This window comes from Pipistrellus kuhlii, unplaced genomic scaffold (genome assembly GCF_014108245.1).
Source record: "Pipistrellus kuhlii isolate mPipKuh1 unplaced genomic scaffold, mPipKuh1.p scaffold_m20_p_3, whole genome shotgun sequence".
NCBI lineage: Eukaryota > Metazoa > Chordata > Mammalia > Chiroptera > Vespertilionidae > Pipistrellus > Pipistrellus kuhlii.
In genome coordinates this window covers 22012982-22025864 of record NW_023425529.1, presented here as the reverse complement: position 1 = coordinate 22025864, position 12883 = coordinate 22012982, and the positions used below count along the sequence as shown (strand labels likewise).

At 40.6% G+C, this 12883-nt stretch overlaps 1 protein-coding gene across 1 annotated transcript in view; it reads right to left on the bottom strand.

The window, feature by feature from the left end:
* Nucleotides 1-3638: 3638 nt before the first annotated feature.
* The window catches only part of DERA (deoxyribose-phosphate aldolase), a 98889-nt gene continuing 89644 nt past the window's right edge, over nt 3639-12883 (bottom strand). Inside the window, exons 7-9 of the mRNA XM_036455390.2 lie at nt 9453-9565; nt 4760-4909; nt 3639-4223 (exon numbers count right to left, since the gene is read on the bottom strand). Of these exons, the coding sequence (XP_036311283.1) occupies nt 4167-4223; nt 4760-4909; nt 9453-9565 (320 nt within the window). The 3' untranslated portion in view covers nt 3639-4166. The remainder of the gene's footprint in view (nt 4224-4759; nt 4910-9452; nt 9566-12883) is intronic.

The following is a 12883-nucleotide window of genomic DNA, read 5'->3' as shown; positions in this document are numbered from 1 at the left end:
CTTCTCTAGAGCACAGACAGGACTCTTGTCTACTAAGATCTAATGTAGAAGGACCTTTCCAGGAACCATTAGACATCAAGTACCCTTCAATCTTCTCCCAGGTCCCTTTACCTTTGTTTATAATGACTTTAAAACTCTTCATCATCCTCGTCAAGCTCCAGAATAAAGTATAACCTCATTTTACTGTTCAAATGAATGACAACTCATTTCCTGCCCCTGAACCACAGAAAATAATGCCACAGAACCTAGGCTTCTTCTGTTCTACCTACGTTTTATAGTATAAGATGTACTTCTAAAAAAATAAAATAAAATGCTATGTCTGTTCTTTCTGGATTCCTCCTCCTCACCCCTGTTCTTCCTAAAAAAGTTTTAGTTCATCATAAGGTCACTAACTATTTCACATATATCGCATTAAACATTCGATCCTCATTTGTCCTATTAACTGAGAATTGACCAGATGGCTATTCCTCTGACTCTCTCTCCTGAGCAGGTTTTAGTTAATTAAAAATGATTATTTTTACTACATATTTTATATATCAGCCAGATGTTACCTGTGGTCATTTCTGGAAAGGATCATTTGGTGGTTGGTTATAAAATATCGATGTTCCTTTGGGAGGCAAGACTCTTGCGCCTGATCAGGAAAACAATTGTAGGAATTGATTTCTCTCAGACCTTTTTCATGGTGTCCAAATGGGCAAATAGTTTCATTTCCTTAGAAAGTACAATCAAATCAAATTCTTCTTTCTATTTCTGTACTCTGGCGCTATTTATTTTGTGTATTAAAAAAGTATCAAGTTGACAGAAGAAAAATTAATATTGGCCTCCCCATGTACTAGAAGAGCAAGCTGATTTTTCCAAAGACACTGACGTGGTATTTCTACATCGGGCTTAAGACACGGATTTAGGACAGCAAACTGCTCTGCTCCATCAGGACAGACACTGTATGACGTTTTTGTGAGGATGCACTTTCAGGAAGATATCTGAAATGGTTTTCACTTTGCAGATGCTGTATTTCATACAAACTAACATGCCTAAATTTCCCACTAATGCTTGAAATAATCCACGGTGAGGCAACAATATTACAATTATGAAATTGTCTTGCAATTTCATATCATTTTCTCTCCATTTGTAGAGAAACTAGAATCCAAACAAGCCCCCCTTTATAAAGAAAATCAACATTGAACTACCTTTTAAAAAAATATATTCAGTTCTTGAAGTCACCAAAAATTCTGAAAGTCTAAGAGTGAAATTAACCACGCCAGCACTTGGACTAGATTTAGGTGGTTGATTATCTTCAAACACCATTTAGAAGACTCCAAGAGGCAAAAGTGAGCCCTTTGAAAGTCTAAAGTTCACATGAGGACAAACATAATAGTGGGTATGGCAGGATTTATAAACAATTACGAAACGTTCAATTCCAAAGTCCTGGCTATGACCTGTACAATATGTCATGGCGTGATGTGGATCTGCTTTCTCTGTGACTTTGCATATGTGACTTCCCACTTTGAGTTTCTCTTCTCATGTAAAAATAAATAAATAAATAAAAAATAAATAAAATAAATAAAATTAGATAGTCCCTAGAGTCATTTTAAGCCTCTACACTTTATGATTGGTTGTTTCACATTATCTTTAAAACCTAATATGCTTTATTCAACAATTGTGACAATTTTGGGGGAGGTTGTGTTCTCAAGCAGACAGATCTGATTGTAGTAAATCACAATCACCTCAGAAATGACCTCTTCCTCTTATGTTTTCGTAGCAATCAACATTTACGGGGAGCTTCTATTAAAGTCATCCTTGTTATATGTGACTTCAAGAGCCAGGTAAAGGGGGCAGACGTTTCTGACGAAGAGGCCAACAGTCCTTGGAATAAATTGTCCCCCCAAACACAAGATTATTTACCTTTAGCGCAGGCCGTGCTGCTCATCAGCCTCTAATAGGTCTGAGGGACTCACCAGTCTTCATTTCCTGTGTGAATCTATAATTGTCCGCAGAGGTCAATTTCCGTGGATGTCTCATATAAATTAGAATTGAAGATAATGACGCCTGTTCACTTGATCAACTAAAGTGACCAGCTGGCTTTAATGGGAGGAAAACAGAAACCCCCGTGAAATGGAAATAGCTTCAAAGGTGACAGAGTGTAATTATTTTCTGCGGTTTCTTCTCCAGAGGTGACTCGCCTTTGTGCTGGGGGACGCCTGGGCCAGCCTGGTATGAAGGCGGAAGTGGCATTCAGAGTCACTGACCATGTCCAAAGGCCTAAGTCAAAAGCCAGCTTTCTGCTAAGGCGTTGGGGGGAAAGCAGGAGTACTTCGCTGTACTTACTTTAGTCGTTTCATTTACAGTTAGAGAGATGCTTTGAGGGACTTGCCTAATTGACTCCTGAGAGGCAAATTCTTACTTAGATTGCTTCAATAAACTTTTCCTCTTTATAGCCGTAAAGCATCTTCTTGGATTTGTGATGGTTTATCCTTAGGGCATTGTAGTGTCAGGGCTGAAAGCACCTTGCTATCATCCGCCTCTATCCTTTTATTTTACAGATAAAGAAACTGAGGTGCAGAAATGTGAACCTACTGGGCCAAGGTCACAAAGCTGGACAGAGGAAGGGGCTGGGCCAGGATCCGGCAGGTGAATCACAACTGCAGCTGACTCCCAGCCCAGGGTTTCTCATTCATGAGTAGCTAGAGATTTGCTCAGGAAGGAGAAGACTTCATAAAAATCATCATTAATATATATATATATATATTGGCAAGAGTGGATAAATGGTGATGGGAAAAATAAAAACTTTTTAAAAATGAACAATGCCCTGAAGTGTCTCAGTACTGTGTCTGAGTACCTGATTCACAGAGTGAACTAAGTAAATGCCCATTTGGAAACGTCATCAGTTCCCTGGTGCATTTTTAGACTGAAAATTAATATCAATTAATTGTATCAAAATAAATCATTTTAAGTATTTTAAAAAGAAGAAAAAAAAGGTTGTATAATGTGGTAAGGGTGTTAGTAAGCAAAACAGGTGGAGGCATGAAGCTGGGAGAGACCTGGGCAAAGGAACCAGCTGACTAAAGCAGAGACCGTCATCCCGCACAGCTGACAGTGGGCTGCTGGAGGGCCTGGGTGTGCCGAGGGACAGTGCCACACGGGAGTGACTGCACAGGCTCGGGAGCCAGGCTGGCTGCCAGGGCTTGATTCTTCACTGCTCATTGTTAAGCTCTGTGACTTTCGGCAAGTTACTTAAACTCTCTGTGCCTCAGCCCCACATCTTAATAAAAGGATGGTAATACCAGTATCCATTGTTGTAAGGATTTAAAACCTTAATGTAGTTACATAACTGTTAGAGAGATTAAATGAGGATTAAGTAAACTGAAATATGTAAAGAGTTTAGCACTGAGTGTTACGTTAGTGTCTGCTATATTACCCCTACTCACTGTCCTAGTAAATCTTAAGTTTGAGGATATAGACATAAGTTGTGCTCATTAATAATGGCCTGGGGGGTGCTTCACCTGAGAGAAGTACCCTTGGACTCTACCAGAGAGATTCAGGATCCAGAAAGTCATCTATAAAACTCTTTACATGTTTCACGGGTTCATTTTTGCAATGTGTATGGTGACAACTTAAAATTTAAAAAATAAATAAACAACTACAGGGATTTTTTTTTTTAATTTAAAAAATGCAATGACATCCGTAGTTTCACATTGCAGTGACAGGCATTTCATTGACAGAACAATTAATAAAAGAGCATATCTGTTGCAAAAATTAAAGATGGATTTTCGTGGCAGGAAGTTAGGGCCGCGCCAGTGCCTCCTGGTCGTTGGAGGGGAGCAGGAGGTCAGTTTCTTCTGCACGTTTCTTGGGCACTTGGACATTTTTTTCCTTAGAATTTAATGTTGTCAAAGCCGTCATTAACACGATACTCCGAGTTTTAAAGGGAAAAGCCTCACACAATTAACAGTGCAGATCTAGTCACTGAAGAGCATTTCCGATGTGCTCGAAATGAGTTCCATGTGTGGGCATTTTCCTTTCATTCTTTGAATTAAATTCAACGGAAATTTTAAGGGGAAAAAGTCAGTTACCTAGGCCCTCATTTTTTTAACTAAGTAATTTTCCTAATTAGGTAAAGAAATGATTTTTAAACGTCGTCAAAAACTTTTCTGTAATTCGCCGCAGGTTTAACACATTGGAAGATCATGGTAAGCTGCATATCTTCCAGTCACGTGATGATAAATCTGTGAGGGAAGCAGTTTTTTAAATTAATAATTATTATATCATTACACGAATTAATTAATAATCATACTATTATGCAATAATTAATTATGTTAATTAACACTTCATTATAAAGCCCCATTATTCTGCACTTCAGCAAAACCTCCATCCAACCTACTTTCAGGGGCAGTTTTGCTTGGAAGAAAGCAGAGTTTGGGTATGATGAGTTTTGTTTTGTTTTGAAATATATTTATATTGATTTCAGAGAGGAAGTGAGAGGGAAAGAGAGAGAGAAACAGCAATGATGAGAGAGAATCATTGATTGGCTGCCTCCTGCACACCCCACACTGGGGATCGAGCCTGAACCCAGGCATGAGCCCTGACCAGGAATCGAACCGTGCCTCCTGGATCATAGGTCGATGTTCAATCACTGAGCCATGCCAGCCGGGCAAGTCAAATGAGTTTTCATCTCTAGTTCTCACGGTCCTGTAGGTGACTTTTCATTTCTCTCTCAAAAACACTTATCAGTTTGTTCCAAGGACAATGGGTTCGTACTCACCTGCCTCTCAATGTCGGAAAGCAGAGCGCTGGCACCGATCCGAAAGAGCTCTGGCTTCAGCCACTCATCTCCTAGCTCCTCCTTTATGAGGGAGAGCCAGGCAAGGGAATCCTTTGCACTGCGGATGCCTCCTGCCGGCTTAAAGCCCACCTACAAGGGGAGGTGGGAAAGACAAGGTTTATTGTCACTGGGTTACCTTTAAAATCGCTACTGCATCAATACAGGTCTCAATTCTCTCGATCTCTTTTTTTTAGTCTATTCCAGCTAACGCAGCAAAAGAGCTTAGAAGACTGACTCATGCCCATTCACACTACAAAATGACTTTTCCAAGACTAATGAGAAGAATGTGCTTCTGAGGAGGCTCTAATGAGAGTTATAATAACCCTCATTAACACTGCACTTATTGGAAAGTCATAAACCTCAACCACCTAGACTATAGCTGTGAACCTGGGATAAGCAAGAAAATGTCAATAAATAGGGAAACATATCACAAAAGCCCACTCATTCTACATTTCTGCTAGGAAGCCTGGATAAATGCCTTTCAGTGCTTCATCTTGAGGTGCAGAAGACACACATGTGTCTCTAAAACGAGCAAACCAGAGAGCCCACACTCACCACACTGGCAGCAATCAGCAAGGAGCGCTGACAGTTGTTTTAATCAGCTTACGCTGCAGGGACGTTTCCCCCTGAGTTGTAAGTAGACAGTTATATAAAGCAGCCAGACTCATTCAAGAAGCACAGCAGACAAAGACAGGGTAGGGGCTCTTCCCACTTCCGTTGTCTTTGAAGGTGCCCATAAAACAGCACCATTTAGCCAGTAACTGATGTTTACAAATGATTCCCCTGAGCCCACTGGAAAAGGACAAATGTGCTCTACACACAGGAAAACCTGCTTATCTGGATTCACCTGTCTCGAGAACTAGACCAGTGGTTGGGAAACTCATTAGTCAACAGAGCCAAATATCAACAGTATGTTGCAATTTCTTTTGAGAGCCAAATTTTTTAAACTTAAACTTCTTCTAACGCCACTTCAAAATAGACGCGCCCAGGCCGTGGTATTTTGTGGAAGAGTTTGCAGAGCGTGGAACTAGACTATCCAGTAGAGACTCTCTAGAAGGGAGCAATCAAGAAAACGCCCCCTGGCCTGAGTACTAACTCTCACGCCCGTGACAACTCGGAGTTGTGGGTTTCCGAGGCACACCAGCAGCGGTGACAGCTAGCAGAAGACTAGAGAAGGGAAGCAATAATAAATGAGCCCAAGCTAGAAACTTCATAGTTCACCAGGACTCCACTGTTTTCCTCACCACGCCACACCTGATGGATCAACCGCCAGGTCCCACCGACCTACCCTCTTCACTTCCCTATGCCCTCTGTGCACACTCTCCTATCTACTCTCATGTTCACTGCTTTCCTTTTGACCCTCATCACTTCTCACGAGGAGTATCAGTAAAGGTCTCCCAACTGGTTTCCATGCCTCAATCATACACGTACACGTCACACAGCTAAGACTCTAACCACATCTTCCTATTGCTCGGGAAGCCAAGTGGCTCTGTAAGAGTGAGGGGAGTTGGGGAAAGTGGGGCAGGCAAGTGGGATGGGGTTATTTATTAAGAAGAGGCAAAAAAAAAAGCCAAAACCGGTTTGGCTCAGTGGATAGAGCATCAGTCTACAGACTGAAAGGTCCCAGGTTCGATTCCAGTCAAGGACATGTATTATACCTTGGTTGCGGGCACATCCCCAGTAAGGGGTGTGTAGGAGGCAGCTGGTTGATGTTTCTCTCTCATCGATGTTTCTAGCTCTCTATCCCCTCCTTTCCTCTCTGTGAAAAATCAATAAAATATTTTTTTTTAAAGAAGAGGCAAAAAAAAAATCTAATAGCTGATATTAGCATACATGTTAATCACAGGGGCACTTCTATCAATTAGGCAGTGCTGCCTATAGATTTTCCTGCATGATTCAGTTGTGTCAGCAAGTCTGTTTGACAGTGCTTCTGAAGACAGGTTCTAGCACAAGTCTGCACCTTTTGTAAGGCAGAGAATATGGAAAACATAAATCTGCAATGAAATCGGTTATGAAATATTAAACCTCTGCTTCTCAGGCATGGCACTGAGCACGGTCTGGAAGTCGGCTGATCCCATTTCAAAACTCCCCTTAAATCAATGGTGTAGAAACTTTACAGTCTAAGGGCTGCCCAGGCAACCTGTCAACAGCCTGAAAGGATGCCCCTGATTTGCAAGACACACATACAAGTGCCTCCCTGTGTGAAACCAACTGTGATAAAAACAAAAAAACGAATACAGTTTACCTTGTCCTATCGTAATGAAACTGGGATGAACTTGGCTTACTAGCTGAGGAAAGGGTCAACGCAATTCAAAAAGAAAGTGCTGTAAAACAGCAAAACATCCTTGGCTCTCTATACTGGTCTAGAACATAGAGCATTTAAAACTTCTATTGACATTCTTTTTTTTTTTTTTTTAATATATTTTATTGATTCTTTACAAAGAGGGAGGGAGAGGGATAGAGAGTTAGAAACATCGATGAGATAGAAACATCGATCAGCTGCCTCCAGCACACTCCCCACCGGGTATGTGCCTGCCCTTGACTGGAATCGAACCTGGAACCCTTGAGTCCACAGACCGATGCTCTATCCACTGAGCCAAACCGGTTAGGGCTCTATTGACATTCGTTGCTTGTTGCCTAAGGGATCTCCTGGAAAGAGACTTGCTCATTTTTGTGTCCCTAACATATAACATAGGTTAACATGGTACATAGTAAGGACACAATGAATGTTTGTTGAGACTAAAATAGAATTGGGTTCCCAATGGAGAGTTTTACTCCAGTTATGGATCTTATGAAACGTGGGCATGCCTGAGGACTCCCCATGACGCAGCACTGCAGGGATGTGTGCCCAGGCCTCTACAAGCAGAAAAAGCTTCCCATCTATGTGATGTTATTGGGCTGAGAAAAAGAAGTGCTGATCTAGTAAGTGGTGGGCCCACTCGCTCACATGGGGGAGGGGACATAAAGATATTGATAGTTATGTCATTTTTAGAGCTTTAAATTTTTAAATTTGGATCACTACAGAAAGGCAACCAAGGAGAGGTTATTCAACTTGGGTCAACTTTCATATGTAGGTCACAGTTGTTATTTAACCTATTTTGTACTTTTTTATGATATGAAGTTATTCTTTTATATACGTATATATACTAGAGATACTAGAGGCCTGATGCACGAAATTTGTGCAAGAGGCTCAGCCCTCGCAGCCCCGGCTTCATCTGGAAGGTCGTCCGTCAGGTCTAATTAGCATATTATGGTTTTATTATTATAGATTATTATGATATATTAATTGATTTCAGAGAGGAAGGGAGGAGAAAAAGATAGAAACATCAATGATGAGAGAACCATTGATTAGCTGCCTCCTGCACACCCCACACTGGGGACTGAGCCCACAACCCGGGCATGTGCCTTGCCTGGGAACTGAACTAGGACTTCCTGATTCAAAGGTTGGCAATCAACCACTGAGCCACACCAGCCAAGCAAGATATAAAGTTATTCTGAAGGAGAAAATTCTAGAAGGAGTAATTGCTTCTCAAACCCAGTACATTCTCAAAAAGGTCTCTGATTCCAAAATAAACGGAAGCTACAGCCACATATAAAGTCATCACATCCAGTTGGCAAAGGATTAAAGCTCTTTTTCGGGGTGTCTATTTGGCAGAAAGCACGAGATTGGTTTTACAGGATGTCTTCTGAGGAAGGGAAAGTCTCATTAAAAAAAAAAATTATCGTTCTTTCCAAGGATGTAAAAAAAAATTCCTTTGAGATAATTTGCAACTAAACAAGCAACTTGAAGTGAAAAGAAAAATGCAAACTCATTTTAAAAAAAAACACCTCATACGCATTTTTTCTTTTAACTTCATGTTTTCAAAAAATATGTATTATTTTTCGAAAAGCTGACAAAAGCTAGCATATACCCTCCTCAGCTTAACAGCCTTCCAAAAAGCACATCTAACTGCCATAAAACGCAAAAATGGATATTTAATTCAAGAGCTATATAACGTCTAGCTACCTTTTTCCCTGCTGTTTCACAGCATTTCATTATTTTGTTTAATAAGTTCATCTCCTCAAGAATTTTCTCTTCACCTCATATTATTAAAAGTAATAAGTTTTTCTGGACCGGGGGTTTCCCAACAGAAAAACCAATTTATGTGTGTCCTTCAATAATGACAGGAAAAGATTATTTCCCATTATATTGCATACTTTTCATATCACCACCACAGCTTATCATTCAATAAATGTTACTCTGCAATTCTTTCCATTCCTCAAGGAAGTTTAATTTCTGCATTAACCTGTTTTCTCTGGCCAACACCTCACCAGAAAGCCTCTGTGTTGCGGCAGAATTAGTTCGTTAAAGAACCCATTTAGGGATTTCTTGTCAGTGATAAAATTGTCTCCGGTTAAGAAAAGGACATAAAGTAAGTTTACATCTTGATCGCGCACACTTCCTCCCACACTCACACTCACTTTCTGTTCACTGCACATGTGTTCTTTTGTATGAAAAGTAAATTAAACATTTATCTTAATAAGGGTAACTCATTCACACCTTCCGCATTCGAAGACAGTTATCGTGGCTGTTACGCGTATTATAAATAGCATTCGCTTTGCTCTGAAGGAAGATGTGCTGGCAATAGCATACCTTGTTTCCAGTTTTCCAGAAGAAATCTCTAATGGCCCGGAGCATTACTATAGCTACCGGGAAGGTGGCATTGACTGTTTCTTTTCCAGTAGAAGTCTTAATAAAATCTGAACCTAAAACACAAGGCAGAAACACTGAGTGTCAGTTTAAACACTTATTTTTTTTTACACTTCACTTTTAAGTCAGTGGAAGAAAGGAGTTGTATACATTTCTTTTCCCAAAGTACACAACTTTTTTTCAAGAATTAGTGGAAAAACTAAAAAATATATATCTCTTTAAAATAATTATTTCCATGCTCTTCCCCACCCCCCTTACTATAAAATGAATTACATTAAGCACCAAATGAATTCTCATGAACCCCTGGGGCTCTTGCCTCTATATTTCCATATCACCAATTAAAATCAAGTTGGTTTATTTAATGCATAACTGAGATGAATAAAACAATTTTATTCCCTGTACTTAGCATCATATAACACGTTACCACAAAAATGGATTGCCAACTCATTTTCCTCTCATTTCCGTATGCTTGATAGAAAGCACACAGAACAGCTGTGGCAACACAAGATGAATCACCAATAGCTGATTTCCACTGTGCTGTTTGTTAATAAACGCACTGTCTTCCAACCAGATTAGGGTTTTTATGAAAAATCCTATGTTAGTTCATAACTTGCAAATATTTTAAATGACTTCTTGTCTCTGAAATAGATCTTCTACCTATTGATGCAGTTTAACAGAATAACATAAAGAGACAAAGAAATGATAACAGTTAAATTCACCACGGGCAATGCACCATGCACTAATTCTAGGTGCTCTGAAAGAATTAACTCAGTTAATCCTCATGACAGCTGTAAAAGTTAGGTACTAAAATGATCCACCTTTTTTAAGAGAAAGGAAGGGAGATGGGAGAGGGGGAGAGTGCGAGGGGGGGGGGGGAGAGAGAGAGAGAGACATTGATCGATTGCCTCAGTTGCCTCCCATACACTCCCCAACTGGGGAGCGAACCAGCAGCCTTTCGGTGCATGGGACAATGCTCAACCAACTAAGCTACTCTGGCCAGGGCAAATGATCAGCATTTTTAAAGAGGAAATTGAAGCATATGATGTTAAGTAACTTGCTTGAGGTTACATAAGTAAGCAGAGGAGGTAGAATTGTAACCGAAGCAATATAGCTTACCCAATATGCTACAGTGTCTCCAAGAAACGTACTTAGTTCACACAGACATATAGCCAAATAGAGATCCTATCTTTCACGTGGTTACCTATTCCTGAAATACTCAAAGTGTGAGTAACAGATCGGCAGCATGGGTACCCTCAGGGAACCTGTCAAAAGTACAGACTTCTCGGGCCCTATCCTAGACCAACTGAATCTAAATCTGAGTATCAGCGAGGTCCCTATGTGATTCCTGTGCAAATTTACAGCCCTAGCCCATTGAATCCATGGATCCATAGGCAAGGCAAGTCTCTGAGAATCTCTCATGGTCTATCAAAAAATGGTCGATGGCCGAAACCGGTTTGGCTCAGTGGATAGAGCGTCAACCTGCAGACTGAAAGGTCCCGGGTTCAATTCTGGTCAAGGGCATGTACCTTGGTTGCGGGCACATCCCCATTGGGAGGTGTGCAAGAGGCAGCTGATTGATGATTCTCTCTCATTGATGTTTCTGGCTCTCTCTATTCCTCTCTCTTCCTCTCTGTAAAACATCAATATAATATATATATATTTTTTTAAAAAAATGGTCAATGGAAGTGGAGGGGAAAAGTGGCCAAAACTTTCCCCTCTAGTTTCCATTGGAAAAGATACATCCACAACTATGGAAGGTTCAAAATGATATGCCTTTAGCAGGTGCACTGTGTGTAAAGCACTGTAAAAAATATTTTTTAAAAATCCACAGCTTTGCCCTCAAAGCCACATACATTCTACATGCAAGTGGAGGTGAAACCTAGTCCAGTGTAATCATGTGATGAGCTAGAAGTCAGCAGATCTGGTTTCCGGCTCTAGCTCTGAAACTTACCTTCAAATTCCATCTCCTAATCGCACTCATTTTTAAAATATATTTTTATTGATTTCATAAAGGAAGGGAGAGGGAGAGAGAAATAGAAACATCCAAGATGTGAGAGAAACATTGATCTGCTGCCTCCTGTACGCCCCCCTCGCACCCCCCTCACCCCCCCACAATGGATCGAGCCTGCAACCTGGGCATGTGCCCTGACCAGGAATCTAACTGTGACCTCCAGGTTCATGAGTCAATGCTCAACCCTGAGCCACATCAGCTGGGGCCTAATTTCTCTTGTTTGTAAAATAGATCTGAAAATTCCTACTGACTTCATAGTGCTATTTGAGGAATCAAAAGAGACAGTCTATGTGAAAGCACTCTGAAAACTGTTAAGCATTATACACATGCGAAAGGAGCAAAGACCTAGGTAGATTTGCAGTCTAGAAATACCATAGGAATTCCGACATATTGGAACAGGTCACTGGAAGCCATCTTTTCTTTGGGTCTGGAGGCAGACCCATGTGAGGAAAACGGAGACATAATTGCCATGCATGCATTCATTCAACAAATATTGACTAAGTGCTTACTATGCTCTAGACTACAGTCTAGACTCTTCTATAGATCTACAGATCTTTAGTTTTCCTTTCTTGTAATGCCTTTATCTGGGAATAGACCACTAAACAAAACAAAGTCCCCGCCCTTGTGATAATTTCTGGAAGAGGAAGACAGTAAACTTAAATATATAACAAAAGCCAGTGCAGTGAAACAAATAAGCAATGTAACAGGAGAGGGCGATGGATTTGGGGAGAGATAGTATATTTAAATAGAGTCCTCATAAAAGCATCTCTGATGAGTGAAATGCAGAGTGAATGAGGGGAATCTGTGAAAAGAGCCTTGCAAGAAGGAAATCAGCATCTGCCTCCCTCTTCACATTGCCTCCTCTCCCCTATGTGAGCTTAAGCTTCCTCTGCCTCTCTCTTACAAGAACAGTTGTAATGGTATTTAGGGACCACCCGGATAATCCAGAACAATCACTTCTTCTCAGTGTCCTTAATTTAATCACATCAGCAAAATCCTCTCCCCCCCCCCCCCAAATAAGCTAAAATTCACAGGTTCTGGGGATTAGGATGTGGACATATGTTTGGGAGCCATTATCAGCTTACCACACTTCTCAATCTGTATACCTTTGATCCCATTTTCTTGTCTTTTTGCATCTGGTAGGACTTCCGGGACAATGTTGCTTCCTTGTTCTTAAGGGGAACTTAGGAGGAAAGTATCTAGTTTCTCATCATAAGTATGTTAGATAGAGTTTGTTTCTAGATGTTCTTTATCAAGCTGAGGATGTTCCCTTCTATTCCAAGTTCGCTGAGAATTTTTATTATGAATCGGTGTTGAAACTTATCAAATGCCTAATCTGTATCAACTCTATGATCATATGACT